Here is a 15243-nt window from a genome sequence, read left to right as displayed (position 1 = left end):
AAACAGTGTGTGGAATTTGAAAATGAAATGAAGGTACATATAATAAAACTGTCGCTCCTACTAATCCACTCCATGCATGTTTGTGCATGTCGGTTGTTCTACTGAAATGCATGTACAAAATTTCACGAGCAGTTGAGAAGGAGTGTGTGTGGGAGAAACGTGTGTATTGGAGTTGCAAAAGTACTCTTTAAATTTATACAATAATTCATAGAAGTTATTCTTTTTTATTGTTGATATGAAGACTTTATTTGGCAAATCAAATAAAAATACCAAATATGGTTACTATCACCTCCTGATCTTGCTTTATTAAATAGTAAGAGATAATAATAATACATATATAAACAGTTGTTTGTTTTGAAACTAATAGTATAGTGACGATGTGGTTATGAGAATAACACTTGTTCACACATGTTTGTGATATACATACATGAATATTGAATTCAATCTACCATTAAAATATTAGGTAAGTATATGTCCAATATAATATTTATTCTAATATTAGGTAAGTATATGTCCAATATAATATTTATTCTGGGTTCATGAGCTGTTTATTTTTCTTGAAGATTAAAAAAAATTATTGAAAAAACAAACTTACATGCATATTTTCTATTTTATCATTTAATTTATTTAAAAAACAGTTTTCGTTTTCCAAGACTTAAGCAATATATGCAAGAATCAAAAATTAAAAATAGAAAGTAAAGTACTATAGATTTGAGACAAACGAAAAAAGATAAAGAAAAACCTATATAATTGAGATGAAAGTAGTATGTTGAAATTATTTCAACCTTTTTATTTTAACATATATTTTTTTATTATATTTTATTTCTCATAAAAGTATGGTATTAGGAAATGATATTTTGAGAAAACATTTGGCATATTTTAAAGATAAAATTAGTAAATTTAAGGATTAAAATTTGAATACATGAATAATATTTTTTTGATTTCGTAAACATAGTTTTCGAATTAAAATATTTCGTCAGTTGCAATCTTTAAAAAAAATAATAATATTTTGTGAATTAATAAAAAATAATTGGTGCAATTAGAGAGATAGATTTAAAATCAATGGATTTCGATTATGAGATTAATCATCACTTATACGTATGCTAGCATTAATGAAGGTCTAGGGGAACAAGATTTTGACAACAGAATGCTGGAGTACTTGATTGATTTTTTTATTTTTTTTTATCAAAACATTGAAAGAAAATAGCAACTTGTTAAGGTTGCTATTAACCTATGAAATGCCAAATAGGGCCATAGTTTTTACATATTTAACCATGATCAAACTTGATCTTCATGAAAAAATCGATCTTGAATTCAAAGTTACATGGTCAAAATTTGAGGAGTTGAAATGCAGACTTGTTCAAGTTATGTCTTGTACTTGTTGATCATAGATGTTTAGAACATGCCAACATGAACAAAAAAATGATTGACAACTTCATCTAGTCTGTGGCTTGAGCCGTATACGCAAGTTGAAGAAGCTATTTCAAGACTTCTTTGAAGGAAAGAAACATTGTTGTTGTTGTCGGGTCACAAACCATCACTACAAGAAAAACTCCTACAGACAACATTTGTTTTCCTGTTTTCGTAGGGGGTTTAAAACTGTTGTAAAAGACCCTGTTGTTAAATGTCAAGCTCAAAGACAACAATTATCTTTGAGAGAAAATACAACGGTTTTATAACGGTTAAGAATGCATGATAGAAAGTAATAACATGTATAAATAGCTGCCACAAATAATCTAAGAATAGAGCACTCATAGAATTGTAATTTCTCTACAGAATTGAGAAACTTGTGTCCTTCCGATAGATATTCAAGTTCATAGCAGTCACCAAAACGCACCTTCTTCAAGGCATGGGCATATAGGCCATCCACCATGATTGACATACCTTCTCAGTTTACGACGACAATTGTTAATTGTCAAATCCCTTAGGTTCTTTTGAACACTCAGTAAACCTCCCGGAAGGAGACTAAGCTAATCAACATCGTTGGATAATTCAATTGATTCCATTGAAGTAGCCATCATGGATCCAAGGATTGCTGGATTGGCATGGATTTTTAAATCTTTAAGAGCTGGTAGGAAAGACAATTTCATCAATTTGGGGCATTTTTCTAGGTTTAGATATTTTAATCCAAGAAAACTCTCATGTGAATTTGGTATGATCCATTCCTCCAAGTTAGTCATTTTGAAGAACCAGAGCTCTGTCAATGCAACAAATGAACTTTTTCCATCAACACACCATTCACCATCCAACTTCTTATTGAATCCAATCTTACAAGTTTAAGAACCTTGAGAACACGATGCTTCCCCAGGGGCGGAAGGTTTTCACATTTTCCACAACTTTCCAAAGCTTCCAACTTACTACAAGCACCACTTAGAAATGCAAGTTGTGAACCTAAACAAGGCTTGTAAGCAAAAAATGCACTTGAGGGCTATATTTATAAGACAAAAAGACATTTGTAACACTACAAAAAAGTGATTTTCAAGAGCGGTTTTTTAGGGATGGTTTTTAAAACCGTTCATAAAAGTTTAGCAATAGAGACGGTTTGAACAAAACAGCTCCTAACGTGTTAAATTATAGGCGCGGTTTGAAATATGCTCCTAATGAATACTTTTAGAATCATTTTGTATAAACCGCTCCTATTAACTGCTCCTATTATCTTAAATTTTAAGAGCAGTTTCAAAACCACTCTAATTGAATACTTTATAGCAATGGTTTGTATAAAACGCTGCTATAAAATCGCTTCTATTACTTTAATTATTAAGAACAGTTTTTAACCACTCCTATTTAAAATACTTAGAAATATTTTCTATAAACCGCTACATAAATTACTTCTATTGCTTTAATTTTCAGGATCTATTCGCAAACCGCTCCTACAAAATATATTTAGCAACAATCATATGTAACTGATTTTAAAGAGATAAACATATAGTGACTCCTAAATGTTACGTAAATTTATAAAAGGTGACACAATCTTTGCCTTCATGGTTTATTATCATAAATATCCTAAACCAAATTTCCCTAAAAATTACTTACTATAATATATAATCCTTAGGGTTTTTTATATAAAAAATTTTATGAACTTAATTTTTTTATATATACAAAAAACAACCATATAAATATCATATGCAACGTGAGCTTATAAAGTTGTAAACATATACTATGAATGATAGCATACACGAGGACCCAATTTCTAGTTAATAAATTATGAAACAATCATGATTAATTAGTGTCAACGAGTTAAAATTTTGTGTTCAGGACTCCCAAAGTTTCGGCATTAGCTCCTCATAAAGAAGATATACCGAGGAGTTCAAATAACTCAAAAACAATAATATGCTCAAGATATCATCTAAATCTTCATACAACACTCAAACATTCGATATTTTCCAGGAGTAATCTACACTTAATTACTTACCCTTCTAGGAGAGCGATTGAACCTATCACTTGGACTATTGCACACTCTAAAATTTTGGAATTGCACCATTATCATCAAACATTAATTTTCATAAAACGATAAGCACCCAGTCCTACAAGCCAAGATAATAGATTTGATTATCATAGATTCCAAAAAGTTTCATTACTAGCTAAGAGCAAGATTGTTGGGATACAAGAATTGTTCTTGTTAAGATAATGATCAAATTACCATTACATTTTGGCTACTTTACGGTTTAAAAGATAAAATATTAGAGTTGTAGTTACTAATTAGTATTAGCCTATAATTTTTAATAAAGGGACAAGTGTTCATTCCTACAAAATTCTACTTATCAATTGTAAAACAAATTGATAACTCTCCGATGTTGTGTGCTTTTGAAGTTTGTTTTGTGTGAGCTGTATGATTTTCATAATAATTTTTTTATGTTATCAGTGATAATAATTTAAGAATTCAAAATTTTAGATGAAGATATAATTTTTTTTATTAAATACGATAATTATGTCTGAGATACAAATGTACCAAAGTAGATCTTTATTGCATTTTTATTAAAATTCTATTATGAATGTCTCACAAATTAATTTTACGAGACGAATCTTTTATTAAATTCAATCATATTTTTTATGTCAAACGTATTACTTTTTACTATATATATAGATCGGGTAATTGTGTCTCATAGTAAATCAACCTTAAAATAAATTACACTTGACCCGAAAAATAGTTACTCTAGGCGTCCTCGTTCGTTGTACATGGTAATATTAAAATATATATAATTTTGAGATTGAATTAGATAAACTAACGAGAGAGAAACAATATGAATTAGAAACATACTTAATTTCATGTATATAAAAATAATTATACAAACATAAAAAATTTCAATCAATAACAAAGAATACCCATTTTTTTTAAATAAAAGGAAAAATAACATAAAAAATAGGGTGAGCAAAAACAAGGATCGGTGAATTTAGTTCCCCTAATTTCGGTTCGATTTTTCTAAAGATTTGATCCTAAAAAAATCATATTTTCTTTATTATACAGCGCTTATTATTTTTTTTTTTAAGGCAAGCGCCTATTTTTCATGTCTCCCGCCTCTCATTTTCAATTCCCGCTGTTATTTAATTTTTATTTCTTGTTTGCCTACCCTATATTTACATTCCTTGTAGTTTTCTCTAGCCGCCACTCCTCCAACCCATCACAATATCCTCTCCTCTTGTTGTTAGTCTTTTCTCCCTATTCATTATTGACCGCATAAGTTGTTTTTTCCTCATTAATTGCTAATGAGGATGGCACACTTGTCTTGATTCTTCATCTTCCCGGGCCCGTAACTTGATTCAAGAATTGATTTTTAACCCATTCTTGCAAAAGTTTCGATCCCTAAGAGCACATGTGATCAGCTGGAGAATGCTGTGATGAAGGGCTTTGTCCGAGTTTTTGGTAGACATTTGTCCTTCTGTAATATGTTTTCAATATATTTAAACTTTATTATGTGTAGTGGTTATAATTTAATTTCTCTGTACTCTTTTCAGCTCCGGTATGGATAGAGTTTTTGGTCCCGTTTGCGCTATTTGTGTTGCAAAATTATTTAGCAGATGTTTGGAAACCGAGCTTTACTCATGCTGCTGGAACTCTGAACATTTGGGGTGAATTTTCTTTGGTATTGTCGGTTTTCTTTTTCTTCCTCGTCGATGCATTCTTGGTAAATTTTCTGCCGCTTGGGTTTTCTAGCTTTTGTTGTTCCTGAAATTACTTTGGTTTCATTTCTCTGGATAGTACTATGTAAGTATATTTTGAATAACCAAAACTTTTTATTCAATTCATTTAAGGGGTGCAGAAATACAAATTTTGGAAGATTTTTGTAAGCATGTGTGTTTTTTTCTTTACAATTATTTTAGTATTATCTATTATTGTATTGAATTTAAAGACATTTTTTGTGAATTCTTTTTATTTTATTAACATTTTTTTGGTTATTTTTCATTAAGTGGGTTGCACATTGGTTGACCTCCACGGCATATGAGAGAATGCAACCAACAAAATTGTCCAAAGAAGAATAACTTGAGTACAATATATTACTGTCATATGTAAATTCATATATCTTAAATGTTTAGTGTTAAACTATAACGTGTTGATTCTTTAGATGAAAGCACTGTGCGACACTTTGACAATCTTCTCTAAATGATATTTAAATAAATCTTAACCAAACAAAGAGTATAAGAGAATTCAATAAATCTTAGAAAATAAAATGTGTTGTTATTATAACATGATAAACTTGAGTTGTGTTCTACAAATGAAGTATGCATGTTTATTTATACTACTCATTCTAATTTTCTAGAGTATTCGACATTTATATACAAATGGGATTATATAGTGCTTTACTCTATTGTCTTTCATATGCAACTCTATGATTATAGAGTATTCCAAGTTGCTACAATAATATAGATTATGCTAATATTGACTAGTTGTGCCTAGAATATTCTGGACTCACCCTTCTATATGATTCTAGGATGCTCAAGATACATTTTGAACATTCTAGATTCACTACAAGAATTCTTACCTTTTGTGACGCATGACACGGGCCACGTCGCCAAATGTTATCTTTTGGTGACGCGCGTCCTATGCCGTGTCGCTAAAATTGTACGTTACCCGACTGTCATAAATGTGTCGCCATATGAAAGATTTTTCCGACGCAACTATTACTTGCATCGCGGTATGAAACCATTCCGCGACGCACACAAAAAGCACGTAACGAAGCGGAAAATTTTCCCACCCCCGCGCTCCATCATTTGGCAACACAACTTAGTTATGCGTCGCAAAAAGACAAAGCGGAAGCGTCATCAAAGACATATAACATTCCACGACGCATTCCAAGCGTCGCCAAAAAGCTTTTTAAAAAAACCAAAATTAATTTCACTTTCCTTATTCCATTAATAAGGAGCAAATCTCCGGTCTAGATTTCGAATTATGTATGTTGAAAACAAATTGATTGGAAAGATCAAATTTTAATTATATTGTTGATTTTGTTTTATTTTTATATAGATTATACATATTAAATAAAATAATATTTTGAAATTATGTATCATTTTTGTAATTTTTAGTGGAATAATTTTATTTAATTCACTTTTGTTATGTAAACTTAGATTAAATTTTGGTGATTACATAAGATATGTACACAAGCAAATCATAATGAAATATGAGCATACAAATCATATGAAAAGGACTTATAATAAAACAAACATTTCATAAAATTTAATTGATCCAAAAACCAATAGACCTGATAAAAAAACTTAATTAATTTGATCTACATAAAGAATTTGATCATACAATTTCAAGTCTATTAGAAATTATTGATAACGTACTCTATCTAAAATTGTTCTTAATATAGAGTGCTTTTTTAGACTAAGTTGCTAAAAGTTGTATTCGAGAGTCGATTGAATCCGTTTTGTACAAAGAGTATTATAAATCAAAGTCTTCCAATCAAAATTTTTTAAGAAACAAAAGAAGGAGAAAATATAAATAAGCTTAGTAAATCAACTCAACTTTGCATTGCAAAATATTTTTCAGCAATGATCAGATCAGTTATTACATCAACTTATTTGTTAAGAAAAATTATATAATCGAACTGATAATTCGTTTTAATTGTCAGAAAGCTCCAATAAAATTTTAAACTTACTCATGCTTTGATTACTAATTTAAGCAATTGTCCAAACCATATAAACTAAGTCGAAAAAATAAAATTATTTTAATATTAAATCAAACTGAATTAATTCATAAAACTGAAAACCGAGTACCAAAATCAAGTTGAGTTAAACTGAATCGAATCATTCGGTGAACATTCCTACCTCCCATGAGACGTTATCACGGATCTATATCTTTATGACAGGTCTATACAGCTCAAATCTATAAATAATAAAAATTAATATTGTTTCATGAGTCAAAAAATATATATCACATAAAATTGACCATGAGATCATCAAAAAATATTATTTTTGTCCAACTATTTTTTGTTAAAAAAATTAATATTTAAATATGTTTATTTCATTATTACTTTGAACGTAAATTTGAGTTTGTGTCAAATAAATGTTACGCTTTTGTAACTTAATTTTCCGTTTTTTAATTAATTAATTATAATATAGTTATATAATAATAATAATAATAATAATAATAATAATAATAATAATAATAATAATAATAATAATAATAATAATAATAATAAACTCTAATTTTTTATTATGTTTATACTATTATTTATTTTAAATATTATATATCTAAATAATTATAATTATTGTATATAAACGTGTAAAATTTCATTCTCCCACCAAAACAGTCTCCCACTCCTCTCCCCCGCCCCCATAAAATCCCCAAAAAATCATCGAAAATATTTCTACCCCGCATAAATCCCAAATCGTCGGCGTCACGTGAGAAATCTTAAGAGAGCTGCTGTTAATTGGAAGAGGCAAGGTCGGGAAGGTCAAAATTTCATTGCAACCGATACAAAATCCCGTGATTCTTCAGGTTAGGTGATAAACGTCCTATTGCTGTTAAGCGGTACGGTTTCAAGACTCGATTTAATGATCAATTTGTTGTTTTTTCACGATTTAATTAACTAGACACTGATTGAACATATTTTTGGTGTGATCCATGTCCTTCTTTTTAATGAATCTTTTGATAATAGGAAATAGTTCGATGATTTGCGGGTTCAGTTATTGTGAAATACAACGCAAATAATATATTTGATTTACCTTCATTTCATTCAGAATTTAATGTTGTGTTTTTATGGATAATATTCTTGATTTTCCTTCGATTGTGTTATGTATGTTTACTAGCTACAAATGGATTATATTTAATCTGAGTTTGGGCACCCTGTAACTCTTCTGTTTAACTCTTTATATTATTTCTTGTTATTCTAGTCATTGAATAACTCTTTCAATTTTCATTAGTGCACTTATCACGTTGCCAAATTGCATTTCCTTGGTGTTTTGGTATTCTTTTTGGTTTTTTAGTTGCAATTTTACACAATTTTTTTTCTACTGCCGTAAAATTAAACTTTTTTAGTTCTTGCTAATTATTAGATTCATATTCTATGTTTGAAATCTTATTTTATTTTTCCTTATTTTTATCAGGTTAGTTTGTAATTTTGTTTGTGGTCTTTTAAAAATGTTAACGGATCATTTTTTTAAAAGTTGACAATTTTTTCTTGAGTTAGTCATATTCAGCAAGACAGTAATGTATGTAATTGGTTGATTTCATAGCATCTAATGAAATTCAATGTATATGTTTGTTTGCTCTAGTTTTACAAATGACAATCGACAAAAGTTGGATGAGTGTGACAAATCGAATCTCTCTCGAATATAAAACTGGTGTTCGGATGTTTGTAACACGAGCTATGGAGTACGCCGATGAAGAAGGAAAAATAAGTTGTCCATGTAACAATTGTTTGAATTATCTGCTTCAGCCATTGGGTTTAGTAGAGATACACCTAATAAAATATGGGATACAACAGTCGTACAAAGTGTGGGACTACCATGGTGAGCAATATGAACATCCACCGACAGAGCATGAGGTTTTATCTGATACTGGTGACCAAGATGAAATGATAGACGTTTTTGCTGATTTGACTGAACCAGTAGAGATAGGAGAATCCAGTGAGTCGGTTCAACATCAAGGTTTTCAAACTGAAAATTTTGATGATATGTTGAAGGAAATTGAGAAAGAATTGTATCCGGGATGTGTAAATTTCTCTGCGCTTAATTTTTTGGTAAAATTAATGCATGTGAAAGTAATGAACAAATGGAGTAACAAATCTTTTGATATATTACTTAAGTTATTGAAGCAGGCATTTCCTCAAGCATTATTACCTTCTTCACACTATGAGGCTAAGAGAAAGCTAAGTGAATTATGATTGGGGTATGAGTCAATCCATGTTTGTGAAAATGATTGTGTTCTTTTCTGGAAAGAGATTGTTGGGCTGCAGAATTTTTCTGTGTGTGGCTTGAGTAGATGGGTTGACAAAAATACTAATACTAAAGGGAAAAAAATACCAAAAAAGGTGATGCGCTACTTTCCCCTGACTCCTAGATTAAAGCGATTGTATAGTTCTAGACACACCGCAAGAGATATGAGGTGGCATGATGCTGAGAGGCTAAAAGATGATGGTGTTTTAAGGCATCCTGCGGATGGTTCTGCTTGGAAGATGTTTGATGAGAAATTTCCAACATTTGCCATGGATCCTAGAAATGTGCGTCTTGGTTTGGCAACAGATGGTTTTAATCCATTTGGTAGCATGAGTACGACTTACAGCATGTGGCCTGTTATGGTTGTTCCGTATAACATGCCACCTTGGAAGTGTATGCATTTTGAAAATATGATGTTGTCTTTATTAATTCCTGGACCAACATCTCCTGGAAAAAACATGGATATTTTCCTTCAGCCACTAATTGAAGAGTTGAAAAGATTATGGGAAGGCGTGAATACTCGAGATGCAGTGATTAATGATACTTTCTTAATGTGTGCAGCGGTTTTATGGACCATCAATGATTATCATGTATGCTTTAATGTCTGGATGGAGTACAAAAGGGTATAAAGCATGTCCAACTTGTAACGAAGAAACTCCTTCAAAAGGCATAAGGAGTAAGATAGCTTACATTGGGCATAGACGTTTTCTTCCTTTAAATGATCCAATGAGGCGAAGCAAACAATTTGATGGTAAAGTGGAACCAAGATCTCCTCCTAGAGAATTAAATGCCGAAGATATATTAGCTCAGTTAGAACATGTCCATGTTGGTCTTCCTGGAAAACATAAACAATATGGAGGTGTAAAGCGCAAACGTTCAGCTATCGAGCTTAACTGGTCGAAAAAAGCATATTTTTCCATCTTGAATACTGGAAACACTTACCACTTCGACATAACTTAGATGTAATGCATATCGAGAAGAATGTGTGTGATAGTATTCTTGGCACCTTGTTGAACATTGAAGGGAAATCAAAAGACACAGAAAAGGCGAGACTAGATCTTCAGGACATGGGGATCAGAAAAGAGTTGCATCTCTACAAAGATGGAAATAAATGGAAGAAGCCACCGGCAACATATACATTAAGTACTGAATAGAAACGCCTATTTTGTCAATTTATCAAATCGGTGAAGTTTCCGGATGGTTTTGCTGCCAACTTATCAAAAAATGTCAATGAAGCCACTTGTAAAATTTTGGGACTCAAGTCTCATGACTGTCATGTTTTGCTCCAGCGTTTATTGCCAGCAGGAATCATGCCTTTCTTAAAGAAATAAGTGCGTGAAACTATCATTGAATTGTGTAACTTCTTCCAACAAATATGTGCCAAGACTTTGAACGTCAGTGATCTTAAATTGTTGGAGAAAAATGTTGTGCTTATTTTATGCCAGTTGGAAAGAATATTCCCTCCAGCATTCTTTGATATTATGGTTCACTTGATTCTTCATTTACCACAAGAGGCAATAATGGGTGGTCCTGTGCATTTTAGATGGATGTATAGCAGTGAGCGATCTATGGGTATCTACGTTTAATATGTTACCAATAGAGCGCGTCCAAAGGGGTCTATTGCTAAAGCTTACATTGTTAATGAGGCTTTAACCTTTTGCTCGATGTATTTTTGAGATATCGAAACTCGATATAATCGACCAGAAAGGAATGATGATAGGGTGAACACTTGCCCTTCTCGAGTTCTTTCTGTATTCAAGCATGTTGGTCGACCCTTGGGCAAGAAAGAGGTTAAAGTTCTTGAACCTTCTTTACGAAGGAAGGCAGAGTGGTATGTACTAAATAATTGTCAAGAAGTTGAAAAATATCTCGAGTAAGTAATCTATAACTCTTTCAATTTTTGCCTTGATCTAAATGCATATTAATAATTAATAATATTATTTTAAATATCGTGTAGATGATAATAATAATAATAATAATAATAATAATAATAATAATAATAATAATAATAATAATAATAATAGTAATGTCGATGATGATGATAATGTGTTTTAAATATCATATAGGGAGCATCAAAATATTCTATTAGCTCGGAGAGTGCGGAATGTGGAACAACAACAAGAAATTGAATTTCCCATGTGGTTTAAGGATAAGGTAAGTAAAAAGACATGTTCAAGTCAATACAATAAATTGTCCAATACTAAATAATATTATATTGCATTTTAATTGAGTCGTTTCAAATAAAATGAAATCTCCAAACATTTTTCAGGTTAATGAAATGCGAGCAATTGGGTCATATGAGGTTACAGATGAATTGTATGCATTAGCTAATAGATCCAATTTTAGTGTGTACTCGTACTCCGGTGCTATTATCAATGGAGTTAAGTTTCTTGTGGAACAACGAGATGTGAGACGAACCACACAAAATAGCGGTATTCTTGTACCCGGTGTAGGAGGTCAAAATTTCTATGGCGTCCTTCAAGAAGTTATAGAGTTGTCTAATTTAAAAGATTGCACTGTGTTGGTATTCAAGTGCAAATGGTTTGACACCGATCCTAGGAAGAGAAGAATTCAAGTAGATAAAATATTCACAAGCATCTACACTGGGGCAGAATGGTACAAGAATGATCCATTTATACTTGCATCACAGGCAAAATCAGTTTATTATTTGAATGATATCAAGAATGGCTCACTGTGGAAATTGGTGCATGCTTATACCCCACGTAATCTGTGGGATTTCCCAAATGTTGAAGTTGAAAATGATGTTGACACAATTAGTAGTGATGCTCACGTAGTGCAAGAAACCAATTCTCAATCATTGCAATTGGTGGTTGAATTACCAGAGTTAGATAATGTCAGCTTCCATCGTGAAGATGTTGAACCAACTGAGGTTGTGAATATCGATAATTTGTTGCACAATATAGATGATTTTGTAGTTGATGATGATGATTTTGAGGATGACACAATAGAAGAATATGATGAAGAAGATGATGTTACTGTTGAAATTGACGAAGATGATAATATTGAAATTGAAAATAATGACTCAACATCAGAAGAAGTGAGAAATATCTTTTTCAAATTAATGTTGGTTTATTTATTCTTTATGCTATTGTACATTTATTACATGATTTTTGAATTCATTGTTTTATTCGTATAATTATTTTTCCATGTTTTTTTACACGATGTCTAGTTCGAATGCTAGTGATTCTGCTACTAGAGAGGGTGGATCAAGCGGGGATGGAGGAGGCAGACAAACAATATGGAGACGACAATCTTGCAGTAAAGTTCTCGAGAAGGCATTGAGAAAGCGAAAACATGATAAATTGAAGGTCAATTTTGAAGAGCATACAGGAGGAAGTATTGGAGAAATTGGAAAATGCTTTAATAACTTGATACCTCAAATAGTTCGAGATACTATTTCTCCTCGTATTACGGCTTGGGAGGATGTCGCTATGGTTGAAAGACAGCTCATATTTGATCGTCTTGACGTAAGTTTGGAATATTACTTTACCTTATTTATATTATATAATATATTTTCAAATATATATATATGTATATAATGAGTTTGTTTTCTTTTAAGAACAAATTTATATATCCAAAAACAAGTGTGGTGAAGGGGGAGGTGGAGCGGCTCGCCATGAGAGCAATTAGAGAACGAAGATGTAAGATGAGGAGACATTGGAAGCAACTCAATGGGTTGCAAAATAAAGATGCACCAAAGAGGAAGCCGTACAATGAAGTAAACCAAGATGATTGGAATTTTTTTTGTGATTATTTTGGAAACAAAGAACAAATGGTTGGTAGTAAATAGATTAGTGGACATATATTTTAGGATCAATTTAATTAAAATTATTCTTTATTTTTGTAGGAAAAATTCGAAAAAAATACAAGTAATCGGTTTTGTAGGCCACTTGAGGGCGCCCATGTATCGAAGACTTTGGTTCAACATTATCATGCTAGTGTAAGTTTTATTATAAAATATTATTTATTTTTACATTTTATATGATAAATTTTTTTATTTTTTAAGGCCAATACTGCGACTGGAGAGCTCCCAAGCGCCATCGACACCTTTGAGCAATTTTTTCACAAAGGAGGACAATGGAAGAATGATTGGGCTGCACAAAAACATGTAAGTATCTTTTACTATTTGTTGAGGGAGCCATAAAGATTGATTATTTTGATGTGTAGTGACATATCTTGAGTCTTCAAAGATCATATTTGAGTTTGTTATTGAATTCTCATTATAAGTCGTTGACACATCTCAAATGTGTATTGATGGTGAATTTTTTCATGATTCAATAGGTTGTGAAGTGTATATATAATATTAAATGTATTGAAATTTTCATATGACATTTAGATTGATTTTATTATTATTGGTGCTTCTTTGTTTGATAAAATGTCTCCTTCCTTCGAATAGTTGGTGTAGTTTATGCTATTTTCTTTTTTGGCATGCATGGTCAAGCTTCTTTGATTGGATTAGAAAAAATAATGGAATGAGACCCGTTGTGAATAATTGTTGATCTTATATGTCGAAATACTTATTGATTAGTTTTAGAGCATATTTTATTTTTTTTCCTTTTTAGTAATGGTGGTGATGATCATAATTATTGTTTATGATTATAATTATTATTCATATGTGATTTTTATGAAGTTTAATATAAACTTGTGCATATGGTGATTATCACATACGGGCCATAGTGAAAAAATGGTTTATGTAGCATTTCTGTTGCAAAGATTCAAAACAAGGTGTCTGCAAATGAATTTTTTTTGTATTATAAAAATAGAGAAAGTGAGTCTAGGTGATCGAGAACTCAGATTTTAATTTTCTTTCCTATTTGACAATTAGATTACAAATAGGAGAAGTGGAAGGTATTATTTTGGTTAATGAGATTTTGTGCACCTTATTTCTTAATATTCATATCTAGTAAATTAATGAACGTAAAAGAATTTATAAAAAGGTGAGAATGTTTACATACTAATAATTTATTTTATTTTTAAGGCTGAAATGGTGGAAGTTCGATCGACTCAGCCAGAAGGTGAAGCATCCGACTCTACTATCAATAATGTGCATCAACCCAAAGATGTTGATATCATGACACAAGTCTTAGCCTCACGTTCTCGTTACGTCAAGGGTTTAGGTCCACTACCTAAACTATCTATTGTAGGTGGTCCTAGAGCCACAAACATGAACTTAAAGCATAATCATGGTGGTGAAAAGATTATGGCTATGCAACAAATGATCGATGAGCAAAAGCAGATTATAGATGAGCAGCAACAGACTATAGGTAAACATTAAGAAAGATTTGATGCATTATTGCAAAAATTGCAACAGGTCATTCCTAATTTCTTTTTCTAACCTTCACCGACAGGCTCTACTTGATCTCCTCCACCACTTCCTTCTCGTATGACATAAACTATGTAGTTTCGTTTTTTTTTCAACATTATCTAATTAGTGTTTGACTTTCAATGTGTTGAGACATTATTTGAATTGTTTGTTTATTTTTGGAAAATATTGTCGGTTGAATATTGAATTCCACATTTATTAAATTTGTTTTGATTATATTTAATTGTGTTTAGTCAAGTTATTTGATATTCGTATTTTGTAGGAAAAAACATTAATGACATTTTGATGATGCTTTTAAAGTTTCGAAAAATAAAAAAATATAAAAATATAAAAATTAGAAATGTTCGAACTATGTCGCCAAATGTCTAATATATTTGGCGACGAGATTTTTGCGTCACCAAATAATTACAATAATTTCCAAAAAATGAATTGAAAAATTCATTTAACGACGAAAGAATGACGTCGCCAAAAGATACTATATTTTTGGCGACGAGATTTTCACGTAACCAAATAATTATGGTAAT

The 15243-nt window shown here is 31.1% G+C and overlaps 2 protein-coding genes across 6 annotated transcripts; both read left to right on the top strand.

The window, feature by feature from the left end:
- The first annotated feature begins 7761 nt into the window (after window positions 1-7761).
- On the top strand, window positions 7762-14916 carry LOC140863936 (uncharacterized). 5 transcript variants are annotated; one of them, XM_073267741.1, is made up of 7 exons: window positions 7762-7936; window positions 12578-12863; window positions 12956-13171; window positions 13244-13336; window positions 13403-13504; window positions 14375-14660; window positions 14745-14916. In XM_073267741.1, the coding sequence occupies exons 2-7, from the start codon at window positions 12828-12830 to the stop codon at window positions 14753-14755; spliced, it is 744 nt and encodes a 247-aa protein (XP_073123842.1). In that variant the 5' UTR covers window positions 7762-7936; window positions 12578-12827; the 3' UTR covers window positions 14756-14916. The 5 variants fall into 5 exon arrangements, with proteins under 5 accessions (XP_073123842.1, XP_073123843.1, XP_073123841.1 ...); XM_073267742.1 differs by having other exon boundaries at window positions 12566-12863; window positions 12956-13114; XM_073267740.1 differs by having other exon boundaries at window positions 12566-12863.
- On the top strand, window positions 8808-10335 carry LOC140860862 (uncharacterized). The gene is made up of 4 exons (XM_073263866.1): window positions 8808-9152; window positions 9258-9312; window positions 9379-9887; window positions 9937-10335. The coding sequence occupies exons 1-4, from the start codon at window positions 8808-8810 to the stop codon at window positions 10333-10335; spliced, it is 1308 nt and encodes a 435-aa protein (XP_073119967.1).
- Window positions 14917-15243: the final 327 nt, after the last annotated feature.

Source organism: Henckelia pumila, chromosome 4, assembly GCF_033568475.1.
Source record: "Henckelia pumila isolate YLH828 chromosome 4, ASM3356847v2, whole genome shotgun sequence".
Taxonomy (NCBI): domain Eukaryota; kingdom Viridiplantae; phylum Streptophyta; class Magnoliopsida; order Lamiales; family Gesneriaceae; genus Henckelia; species Henckelia pumila.
Note: the sequence above shows the minus strand (reverse complement) of the source record. Positions and strands in the feature narration are given on the sequence as shown.

Bases quoted from the DNA above. Each gene is read 5' to 3' on its own strand.
- LOC140860862 (XM_073263866.1), top strand. From the start codon at position 8,808: ATGGAGTACGCCGATGAAGAAGGAAAAATAAGTTGTCCATGTAACAAT. The intron at 9,313-9,378 runs GTGAATTATGAT...TTTTCTGGAAAG, and splicing joins TGAGGCTAAGAGAAAGCTAA to AGATTGTTGGGCTGCAGAAT. The intron at 9,888-9,936 runs GTGAATACTCGA...TAATGTGTGCAG, and splicing joins TGAAAAGATTATGGGAAGGC to CGGTTTTATGGACCATCAAT.
- LOC140863936 (XM_073267737.1), top strand. From the start codon at position 11,621: ATGAAATCTCCAAACATTTTTCAGGTTAATGAAATGCGAGCAATTGGG.